The sequence below is a fragment of the Manis javanica genome, chromosome 1 (genome assembly GCF_040802235.1).
Source record: "Manis javanica isolate MJ-LG chromosome 1, MJ_LKY, whole genome shotgun sequence".
NCBI lineage: Eukaryota > Metazoa > Chordata > Mammalia > Pholidota > Manidae > Manis > Manis javanica.
The window spans coordinates 197,237,549-197,249,623 of NC_133156.1; the positions used below are offsets into that span (position 1 = coordinate 197,237,549).

At 47.1% G+C, this 12,075-nt stretch overlaps 1 protein-coding gene across 11 annotated transcripts in view; it reads right to left on the bottom strand.

Moving 5' to 3' along the window:
• The window catches only part of EML6 (EMAP like 6), a 309,966-nt gene that overhangs the window by 49,043 nt on the left and 248,848 nt on the right, over window positions 1-12,075 (bottom strand). For 7 of the 11 annotated variants that reach the window (XR_012121243.1, XR_012121246.1, XR_012121255.1 and 4 more), the window contains 5 exons: window positions 7,474-7,552; window positions 4,883-5,012; window positions 3,335-3,433; window positions 2,714-2,734; window positions 2,174-2,347 (listed from right to left, as the gene is read on the bottom strand). Coding sequence is in view for 7 of the 11 variants with exons in the window: in XM_073213154.1 (XP_073069255.1) it covers window positions 2,174-2,347; window positions 2,714-2,734; window positions 3,335-3,433; window positions 4,883-5,012; window positions 7,474-7,552 (503 nt within the window). In the remaining 4 variants the exon portion in view is untranslated. Of the gene's footprint in view, window positions 1-1,391; window positions 1,537-2,173; window positions 2,348-2,713; window positions 2,735-3,334; window positions 3,434-4,882; window positions 5,013-7,473; window positions 7,553-8,428; window positions 9,693-12,075 lie in introns of those variants that run through there. The other 4 variants (XM_073213182.1, XM_073213185.1, XM_073213160.1 and 1 more) reach the window with 4 other exon arrangements.

Sequence of the window (12,075 nt, forward strand, 5' to 3'; positions counted from 1 at the left end):
AACACAATACTTACAGGAGACAAAGAATTAACATTAGTAATCAGTACAGAACTACAAATCATAAGCAAAAGACAACCCTCCCACCTAAAGTGGAAAAAAGGATTTGAACATCTGAATTACAGAAACAGCAGTACAATTGGCCAGTAAAAACATGGGAGGAAGATCAATTTCAGTAGCCACAGGGGAAATACAAAATAAAACAATGATAACTCATTTCTTTTAAGCCACCATTTGTTTTTTCCCTTTTTTAAATCTCATGGACACTTCTAATTGTGGAGATGCCTGTGTCCCTCTTTGCACTGGCTTCTAGGTTGCTCAGAACCAATTTCATACAAGTCTCTAGGACCTGACAACACACATTTTATAATATAAGCTCATTTTTTTACTTCATTTAATTTTGTTTCTTACTACCACACAGACCCAAGAGTTTCATAAAATAATCTTAACGATTGAGGAATAAATGGTATGATCTCTAATGATAAGAGAAATGCATATAAACCTCCATTATCTGAAGCAGGATTTGAAGTGAAGGAAAAAGCACACACAATCATCTCAAAAGAGTTGGTGGTTGGTGACAGGCCAGCAGATACTGTCACTGGCTCAGAAGCGGTTTGTACAGACCCAAGCCCTGGTTCCGACACGGACCATGGGAGAGAGGTACCAAAAAGAAGGCTTCTCTTTCTCCGGGGAGCTTGTTCAACACACATGGCTCTGCTGACCTTCCCCTGGGAGATCCTAAGGGGTCCCAGGTGAGCGAGTTTGTGTGGGGGCAGGGCCGGAGCAAAGGGGCAGATGGGGAAAGTGAGGGGCGTGAGCCCGAACTGGAAAAGAGAGACTGGGTAGAGGGGCTGATGAGTTCACCTTCCTTCAAGGAACTAGGAACAGACACAGTTTATCTGTGGCCACTGCAGAGAGTTAGTAAGCAGGAAAAAGGCATTATGGAGCAAGGGATGCCCTCACTCAAGAAGCGGCTTTATAAGAGCTTTCCAGCCATGGGAGGCCTGTCTTGTGCGGTGATGCAGGCCACATTCTTGAAAGCATCCCAGCAGAGGATGGAAGTGAGCCTGTCAGAAATGCACCTGGAGGAATTTGTCCACAGGCTGGATCCTGACTGGGCAGGAAGACTTCTAGTCCTTCCAACCCTATGGTGCAATGAGTATCACTCAGGATGCTCGATTTCTCATCTGGGCTGAGGCTATTTAATCAGCTGGTCACTTGCCATCACAAGAAATGAACCTGCACCCCTGACATACAGTTTATGGATCTGGACCTAGCATACTGATGAACACGAAAATCAGGAATAGATGGAACATGTAGTGATCCCAGCATAAAGCCTGCAGGTCCCCAACCTCTTTCTCTCATATGGGGGGTCTGGGGGTATCAGAACTTACCTCCCACTGTGCTCCCATCCTTGCAGCCCCACTCCCAACCTTCATGGGAAGATGCTGAGAGAACGGGACTCCAGAAGCCCTGGGTTGGAGAAGTGCCACCTCTGTGTGTGCCTGGCTCAGCATGCCCCAGACACAGACTGCCTGACTGGAGACAGACCTCATTAATGTCCTAGCTAATTGGATCTGCTTTTGTCAAACTCAGAATATACTTGGAAGACTGCACATCTTTTATTCTATTATGACATAAATTTAGTAACTGCCTGTGTGTGTGTGTGTGTGTGTGTGTGTGTGTGTGTGTTGGGGGAGGGCAAGAAAGAAATCCTGCTATAATCAATGCAAGCCTTGATTATAAGTGAATCTCCATTTTGAAAAAGATAAAATGTAAAAAAAAAAATGTCTTTCTGAGACAATGGTGGTAAGGTTCTGTCCCAGCACCTGTGATGAGGCAACCAGGCGACAAGGCTGCAGCAGGATCTAAGGGTCACCAGAAAGAAAACGGAGCACAAGGAAGTTTGGGTGGGAGGAAAGTGAGGGAGGAAGGCGGCTAGCCCTGGGGCACCCTCCCAGTACCCTTCACTGGCCAGCCCAGGGCTTCCCTAGCATGGGGCCTGGGGATGCATCGGCACCTGATGGGCAGCTTCTCCAGGGTCCCATAGGGCAGGGTGTTGCTGACCCGGCTGCAGGGCCTGCAGGGTACTCTGGAGTGGGGCAAGTCTAGGTTTGAGCCCAGCCCAAGCCACAAGCGAGCATCCCAGAGGGCCAGAAAGCTCTGCTTCCTTTACCTTCCTGCCAACGCCAGACAGTGATGGTGTGCTCAGGGTCCACTCCCACCGAGACAAGCAGCTTTCCAGTCGCACTGAAGTTGATGTAGTTCACCCCCTTTGAGTGGAAGCACCTCAACATGGAGAGCGTGTGTTTGGTCATGGCATCCCACACGTGGATGGAAGGTGTCGTTCCTGAACGCGGGAGGTATAACAAAGATCTAAGGCTAGAGAATGGCTGAGCCAGGCCCACAGTTATGTTTGGCTACAAGCATTTTTAAGACAAGTGTTCAGGGATGTTACAGTTGTTGGGCATAGGAGACCTACAGCCTGGCCTGGCCAGAGGTAAAAGACAACAGGAAATTTCTGCTATGCTTTTAGAGGCAGAGTCCTAAGGGTATTTGTGTCCAACACGCACACTTGTGGAGGGGTTTATACACAGGAAACTGGTGAAGTCAATGATTTGTATCTGCACCTTCTCCAGATACAATCAGCAAACATGATACATTGGCATGATCTTGCTGTGCAGATTCAGACTACTCACGGATGGAACAGCCTTACCTGGGGTCTCCAGAACATCACCTGCATTGGATCAATGGCAATGAGGAAGCGTCAAGGGAAAACAACAGCCAAAATAAGTCATGTTTCCAAATAATGAAGCATTCAACATCAGCATCAGAAAGTTCCAAATTAAATTAAAAAATGGATATGGGTTTAATGAAAACAAGCAGGAAGATGTTTGTAAAAAGTGCCTTTGGGATGACAAAGTTAAAAAGAACTTTTCACAAATGTGAATCGGTTCACATTTGTCACTGGCACTTTCCTAGGATACGGTACAACCAGGCACACATTGCAAACTACCCTTGCAAAGCCATCACCAGGCTTCAATGTGGGGCTCTTCGTTTGACACTCAGGATCTGAAAAACTGTCCTCACAAGTCCACAAGGACAGGGCTCAGCCATTTCTTTGGATTATCAGCTCTGGTCTGACTTTTTGGTCCCTTAGAATCACCAGTCACCAGATGTGCCAACTCAGACACGTTCAAAGCTCAGAAACTCAACAGTAAAGTCAACAAGAGGGAGGTGATGTCAGCAACCCACCCATTCCCTCTCCCAATAATTGCCAGTAAGCTGACATCTACGTTCAGCTGGGAGAACCTCAGCTGCTGTAGGACCCTCCTACCTATCTGGCTGGTGGCCACCACGTTTCGGTATTTGGGGTGCTGGTTCACTGTGAGGCAGAGGATGTCATCTGTGTGCTCCAGGTAGAAGCTCTGGCTCCCTAGGAGAGAGACATGGGAGGGTGAGCAGGAAACCTGAAGACTCTCAGGTGACCCCAGAGCTTTATAGCGAGTAGGAAATGTTTGTGAAAGTGAGAGCTTAAAGCCCCAAACTCTCACTTTTAGAATCATCCTTGGGGAGATGGGCTGGTGTCTGTTCTCTAACACACGCAAGGCCTACTTTAGTCCTTTCGGCTTCCTAAGTTGCTCCAGGACACAGTGCAAGTATCAGGCTTCCAGGGTCCAGGACAATAATGGAGGAAATACTTTAGCAGCCAAAATGGCACCACTTACTTCATGAGAAGGGGAAAACGCAGTCTTTTCTTTAGTTCCCTGAAATGCCAGGGGGACAGCCAACACAGAATTAGTGCAACAGTAAAGTGCTTAGGGAATCCCTTTGTCATTTGTAGTATCAAAACGCCAGTCCACTTCAGTGCCTGGATGGCACAGGTGAGAGCTTCACCTCCAAAAGCCCTAACTCAATAGATGTCACAGGAAGTTGAAGAAAGGACAAGGAATACTTTATCATCTATCGTGGCAAATGGGTTTGCTAACCTCCGATCTGGCCACTGTAAACCCACCCAAATGCCCAAGAATCAATAGGCAAATGATAGCCTTGATATACAAGAAAATAGCACATTGCTACTAAAATGATGATTATGTGGCTAGAAAATTGAGAAAATGTACATAAAACTTCAAGGCCCTCTTCCCCCAAAAGACAATTCATTATATGCCCAGTGATCACTGTCTAAAAATCTATGCATGAACAAGCACACAGAATTGGGAAGCATAAAAATTTGATAAAAAAAAAAAGATGCTAAGATATATAGGAGATAAGTCAAATGCTAACATATATAAGTCTGGTGGTAAAGATATGGCTGTCTGTTAAATTAATGTCTCAATGCTTCTTCTTGCTTGAGGTATTTCTTTTTAAACTATTTTTTAAATTAAAGAGGTACCCTATGGTTAAGGGACATTTTAGGTATTTTTGTTTATTGCTTAATTGTTCTCAATCTCATTGCAAATCTGGCTAAATAGTCAAAACCAATACAACTTGAAAATCTCAGCTGCTGAAAAATGGTCACAATTAAAAATTAATGAGTAAAGTTCCCCTAGGCTTTGTTCTTGGTTACTGTCTATAAGGAATCTCTCTATTCCCCACACCTTCTCTCTGGCTCCTCCAACCCTCTCAGCACCTGAGGAGCCGATGAAAACTTGAACACCTCCCTCTGAGGGCCAATACCAAGACATGGTTAGAGAGACAAAGGACTTTGACTCTCTGAACAGGGCCTGAGCATTTTCTAGAACATGATACTAGTCTGGAATTGAGTGGAACGGCTCTAAAGGAAAGAGAATGTTTAAGCCTTGGGGCATTTAAGCAGTAGGAATGTACATAAAAGGGCTAAAATAAAAGCCTATATTCAGAAGGTGGTTTCTCCTGGCTGAGCTACCTGTGGACAGGTTCTGAACGATGCCAGCTGCTGCCGTGTGGAAGATGATGTCGGCCCCGTCATTCAGGTAATGCAGGTTATTGCGACAGTCGAATCCTCTGTAGCCAAACACATGGTCGAGAGCCAGCTCCTACATTCCCACACAGAGATGAAAGCACCCTTAGAGAAGCGAGAGCAGAGGCACACACCCGCGGGACGGGAGCAGCCACCTCTCTCCCAGGAGGGCATGGCTGGTGAGACAACCAGCCACTCATCAGAAACAGTCTGCTTCTTGGCTAGCTGAGGAGAAAACGCAGCCTTTTCTTTAGCTCCTGAAATGCCAGGGGGACAGCCAACAGAGAGAATTAGAGTGAGCTTTCTAAATAAACAAGATTTGCTTCCCAACTCCTGAGGTGAGCCAGTGGGCCTGGGAGCTGTACATCTGCTTGGCAGGTGCTCTTTAGGAGAGCCGCACGTCGGCTCCGAGGTGTGCTCCGATGCCCCCAGATGCAGCTGGGACTGGCAGTGCACTGAGGCAGGTGCCATGCTCGTTCTGCTGCTTGTCCACAAAATTCTACACAATTCGCTTCTTTTCCCCCCAATGATTAAGATACTATTCTGGGTTTACAGCCTTTCTCTTCTTCTGTCTTGTCTTCCATGACAAAGAACAGTGGCCAATTCAGATCAGATCAGGTTTGACTCCCTTCAACACATCTGTATTGTTGGCAGCTCTTCTGTGTCAGGCACTATGCTGGCTGGTGGGATCCAAGATTAAGATGATATGGGCCCCTTTTCTGCAGGTTCCCCAATTCTAGCCTTTTCTGTCTCCAAAGCTCACCAACTGCAAACATCAGAGTGATTATCCAATAATAACTCACTACTTCCTTCCTTGAAAACGTTCAGAGTTTTACTGCCTATGAAATGAAGCCCAAACCCCTTAAGTTGGCACAATTAGCCTCTACTGGCATATCTGCTGGACCCCCTGTCAAGCTAACTTGTCTACTTAGCCCATGTCATGAGCTTTCCTGTCTTTATGACTTTGCTTCTTTAAATATCTCTCACCTGGAAAGCCCCTCTCCTCCTTTCAACTCAGTGTCTGCCCCCACCTTGGTCTCCCTACCCTCACGTGTTTCCCAGAAACTGTGTAATATTTGACCCCAGGCCTGGTGGACAAAAAACTCAAGCTGGGCCAACCAGATGGTTTCTCCCAGGTATTTAGAATTGGAGACACTGGTATTCTTGGCTGTTTAAGTAACTGAGGAGATGTAAACTCAGGTGCCAGGAAATACCCAGCATCTACGAGAGTAGTTCAAGAAGGCTGCAGAAAAAGGAATGCATCAGACACACACACAGGGCCCTGCTGGGCAGAAAGAGACACAATCTTGACTTCTGATGGCTTTTCAGCCCTTGGATCCCATTTTTCCTGAAGCTGACTACATTTCCTCACCTGGGCTGTGTTCCATGAAAAATTCCCCTACTTAATCTCTCTTTTCCAATAAAAATTTTAAGATGGATTTTCCTGGCCTAGGCAAGCTCCTAGTGTAGTGGGGGTTGGGGGACAGGTGACTAAGGAACAATGGCAGTAGTGTGTGTGACATGGGCTCTGGAGGAGGGGGTGGGGGTGCACAGGATGAAGGTGCTTAGGATGCAGAATATCAGGGAAGCCTACACAAAGAGGAAGTCAGAGAGGAGCTTGGAAGGACTGGAGTGTGGGGAGGGATGAGAAGGAGCCTTCTAAAGGGGTTTCCAAGGCAGCTTCAGAGAACATTAAGTAATGGGTTTGGGGTTGGAGATTAAGGGGCCATTGAAAATCACAGGTAAAGATCTTAGAAGGTGGCTCTTGTGTAAGGTTTTGAAACCACTGGCAATGTGGGAATTTCCTGGGTCTTGCAGCTGGGGTGAGACGTGAAGAGTGACATTTCAAAGAGCTAACTCTGGGCAGCCAGGTATGGATAAGAGAGGGAGGGCAGTCTGAGGCAGAAAGATGGTCAGGAGGCCTCTCTGGGAAAGGGGCAGGTCGGCTGGAGCTGCAATCCATCAGGGCTCAGCGACTGAGCTCAAATCCCCCTCCACGCACCAGCTGGTGATTTGGGGCACGGGGCCTAACAGGTCTCTCAGCTTCTCTGAGCTATAGTGTCCACATCTACCAAATGGGAATGATGCTAGTACTACCTCATAGGTGTGAGGAATGTAGGAAACACTTCATGGGAAGTACGCGGCACAGTACCTGGCACACGGAAGCTCAAACACCATGAGAGACCATGAATAAATGCCTGCTCTCCCACTCTCGCCCCTCCCCACACCCCTACCCCTCCACCCCGAGGGGTACTAGGTACAGGGAAAAATAACTGGGTTCTAAGGACATGGGACATCTTCAAGTTAGTACCAAGAGAACTGGTGGCAGGGCTGAAGAAATGTGACCAGTGGGTGTGATCCTGGTCACTGGGATGTGGGGCACAGTGCTGTGTGGGAGGGAGAGGGGACAAGGGAGAGCTATCAAACCCACTCAGGTTCACTGAAGGTACCCGGAGGACATGCAGATGGTGGTGTCCACCAGGCAGATCTAAGAATGTGGATATCAGATTAAAAGTAAAATAGTTTCACCACCTCACCTCTACCAGCTTCTTTTTTTTGGTGATGTTGTTCTTCTGGAGTTTCTCAGGCTGGGGAGCTGCTCTGCTGACGGGCGGCCTGGAACAGAGGGGCCAAAGGCAGGACAGTGCTGAACCCAGGGCAGCAGGGCTGCTTGGCAGTGCAGGCAACTAAGGCCGATGCCAAGCTCCCCTCTCCCCTCCCCAGCTCAGAGGACGCTCCACCTGTGTGGGTTCCATCTGGCCCCCTCCCTTACCCCTCTCCCCCTTAGCAAAAGTAGGGTCTGTGTGACCTGGCCCGGATTCACAGGCACGGAGGTGGGTTCCCCACACCTAAAGCACACAGTCAGGGATTAGGCCCTCCTGGGAGCCAGGGAGAACACATAAGCCAGAGCAACTGATTTCTTCCTTAGAGGCCATGCTTCCTGAACCCAATGGCCATTTTCCAGAAGGGATTTGCCAATGTTGCTCAGAATTAGGTGGTCAAAGATCACAGTCTGTGTGAAGTAGGACTTAGAAGTCAGGCCTGAGGATGGGCCCTGATAGTCAAGTGCCCAGTCGTTCTCACTACACACGAGGGCAAACAGGAAGTCAAGACTAAAAGAACCCCTATTTTGCCTTTTCCCTCAGGCTTATGGTCTATGTTAAACTGCTTTTCCCTGCTCACTTTTAGAGATCTGGGCCTCCAAATTTAACTACAAGATTTTATAATGGGTAAGCCCTAATGGACTCTTAGATGAATGGGCCAATTTTTTGTAACATGAGTGTCCCTTAAATCGGACTTCTCAGAGTTTAGGAAACCAGGGATGAGTTGGGGAACCTGAGCCAGCTCCTGTAGAGTGTCCCAAATCCATTAGTTCCTGCCCTGGGGCTGTGCAAAGAGAAAGAATTACCTTGATCCCCTTGTAAGCAGCAAACAAAGCCAAGTGAGAAATTTAGTAGGGTTTAGTGCTGCATTAGCAACCACCTCATTCATGCACAAGCATTTTCCAAGTGAACAGACATTTTTATGTGGCACAAACCATGCTTCCCGAGCATGCTAGCAGAGAACTAAAACAGAAATGAAAGAGTGCACCAGTCTACACAGTCAGAAAGCTCATACCCTGGCGTCTCTGGGCAAACTCTGCACTAAAGCGCCTACAGAATAGGGAGAAAAAAGGAAGCCTTGTCAATGCTTCCTGCACACTCTGTGTGGTTTTACAAACGTGCTTGAAGACTGCTTATTTTAGAGTGTGCTGGGGAAAACCTTGCTGTCAGAAAAACAGTAACATCCTCCTGGATGTCACTAGGAGTTATGCACAATGGATGCTTTGTTCCCAAATCAAGTTCAGCTCATAATTTAGCCTAATAATTCCCAGTGTTTCTTGGTAGGGCAGCTTGCTGCTGGAATGGCTTGCATTTTTGTGCTGGGGAAAAACAAAATACCTTTATTTTCTCAGAAACTCTTCAATCAAAACATGTTATGTAATCATAAGTGATAATGGAACCAAATGGTATTATAATCACCACGGAAGAACGGATAGAGAGCACATCTCTGCAGAATGACACCCCCGGCTGATGTCATCACTGCCAAATTGAGCAAAACAGGGAAGCTAGGGGCTTGCCAGTTCTCACAATCAGACACTTCCTTCACATTAATTATCACTTCCCAGGACATCTGCTCTTTCTTCTGTTTTAGTGAGACTTTCAAATGAAATCCGTGGATTTCTTCTTTTACCTAAGAATGTTTAAGTGTATGACAAAAGCAAGCCAAGGTCTGAGACGGGAGCAAAAGGCACTAGGACTACAGCATGGCTCATGACGGCAGAACTGGAGGTAAGGGCAGGGCTCATTTTCAGGGTACACACAGGTTGTATAATATGTCACATATTATACAGTGTCTACAGAGTATGCATACACGCACAAACACTGTGCTCTGATATATACATGAGATTGTATATATACACACAGAGAGGCAGTCTGATGCTTTTTTTCACCTCGATTTTCAGTTAAAAACTGAAAGGTAAAGCAATGTCAGAATGTTTCTTTCTTTTTTCACAAGCATATGGTTATAGCTGTGTTGCTTCAGAACCGGAGATGAGAGGGGCAAAAGGAAGAAATCTGCACTGTGGCAAGTTCAGCGGATTCTAAGTACAGACCCTTTGCGGTTGTGGATTCTGCATGAACGCTCAGTACTGGATGCGCATCAAACACCCGGGCTTTTCCAGAGTGCTGTGAATACTTACTTGACAATTCCCTGCCTCCAAAGGAAAGCAAGTTAAAACACAATACAAGCATTAAAGGCTTCTTTCCAGGCATCTATAAACAGTGCTCATAACATCAGACGTGGGAGGGACTGCCAAAAATTTAAACACAGTCAAATGCTGGAGGTTCAGCATTTTTCAGGGGCTCTAAATTCTTTCCGATTTAGATTCCATTGGAAATGTGATTCTGAAAAGCTTCACTGAGGTGGAAAAGAGTAGAGTACATGAGAACACTCGGTCACTGTTCAGCCCAATAAATAAACTCTTCTGCAGCCAGTTGTTCCGAGCGGGCACGAGAGATGAGAGAGTGAGGAAGGCAGTGAGCATGACCGGGAATTAGCAGAGACTCGGCAAGGCCGAGAGCTGGGAGGCCGAGGGGTGGGGATTGGGGGTGGAAGGAGCAGAGACTCAAAGGGGTCACATGGGGGCCAGTGGGGGTTTGCAGCCACTCAGGAAACAAAGGAGAAGAGAATTTCCACCGGGAAAGAAATTTAAGGAGGGAGCCTGGCAAGAGAGCAAGTGACTTGGATGATCAGGAGAGAGGAGTCCACACAGGCCTGAGTTTGGAGAGAGCAGGAAAGGAGCTTTGCCAAGGAAAAGAGGGCGGAGGCAAGGAACCCAAGGAGAGGCTGTGCACTCAAGCACGTAGCTTGGTGTTAAGTGCTTGAGGTGCAGCCGGCTGAACACCCACCCCACACCTGTGGGAAGAGTCCCTAACTGTGCCCTCATGTCCCCGGTGGAAAGGGCACATTCTGGGGTAGGGAAGGACATGGGAAGGTCAGTCCCTGCTGTAATCCCATTGTCCAGCAGCTGGGCTGCTGAAGAGAAAGTTAGGTTCACTTGAAGAAGTATGGAGTGCTACCCTGACCAGGCTCTCACCCAGTAAGGCCCCCAAGAGTGGCCAGGGCCCAGGTATTCACCCCCGGCCATGCTGGCCTGGCAAAGTGAGGCGTGGACCAGAGCACAGAATGATATGGGATGCACGGAAGAGGGTTCAGAACCAAGGCTCTTAGGAAAGCTTCTGAAAATCAGTCACAACCCCAGATGAGGGTGAGGTGGGAGCTGACTAGGGAATAAGGCTCAGAAAACTGGTGAGAAACTAAGTTGTTGCGAGCAGCTTCTATAAAGAGCAGTGTAGGTGTGGAAAAACTCAGCTTTGCTTAGCCAGAAAATGCAAGTATTAAAAAGTGCTATTCGCCAGACAATATTCAAAGTGTCCTTAGCAGAAATGTAGCTTTCTTCAGATTCCAAAGTGTACCATAAAATGCTCCCAGGGTTTTCAAAATGTCTTAGGAAACCAAACACTCATGCCAAATTGTGTTTGTACATGTGCACTTTTCTGGGGAAAGGAGGCATGTTTTAATCAGATTTTTAAAGATACTTGTGATCTGAGAGATTAAGAACCACTGCTCTCGGATAAGTCCAGGTTTAGGAAAATTCTCCAAAGTCATGGGGGTGTTTTATTATCAAAACAAAACCCACTAGGTTCTGTTCAATGTGCTGCCATGTCTTCCACCATCACCTGCAGGGCTGCTCAGAGGTGAAGTGGAGATGGAAAGACAAGAGTGAGGCAGGAGTGGGTGCCCTGAAAGGAGCCTGACGTCTGAAAGTGCTCTTCACTGAAACCTCTAACAGCCCCCCTCCTTTTATTAAATATAGATATAATCCCAGACTTGGCCATTTTAAGTGAATATCAATTTATTTGGATGAAAAATTGAGGGCATAAAGGATGAGTGGAAAGGGCTCTGAGTGGACAGACTATTGAAGTGACCACCACAATAATCCAAGGGAAGGATAGTGAAGACCTGGACCAAAGCCGTGGTTGTAGAGAAGTAAACAAGTGAATATTTAAGGGCATGTTGGCGAAGCAGACTTCCGGAGTCTTGTAATTGATTAGATCTAGGGAATGAAGGAGGAAGAGCAAGTCAAGTGAACACCAGTTTTCTGCTTGGACATCTGGGAGGATGGTGGCACCATTAATTGAGATGGGAAGTAATTTATGAGGAAAGATGATGAGTTTAGTTTCGGCATCTTAGAGTTCGGACATCTGTGAGTTGGCTGTAAGAGCTGGAAGCTCAACCAAGAAGCAGTACGTAGAGATATGACCTTGGGAACCATCCGCCAATGGATGGAATAGGTGAGATTAATCAGGGAGAGGGTGTAGGGTGAAAAGAGGATGGTCAAAGGTGAAATCCTGGGGGCCAACAGCATGTGAGGGGCTGGAAAAGGAAGCAGCAGTGGGACACTGAGAAGGAGAGGCTGGGGAGGCAAGGGGGGGTCAGGAGACGGTGTTCCCAAGAGGGCCAGTGAAAGAAGAATGTTTATACCTTCACTGTCTAGTGTGGTAGCTACTGACCACATGTGGCTACTGAGCACTTGA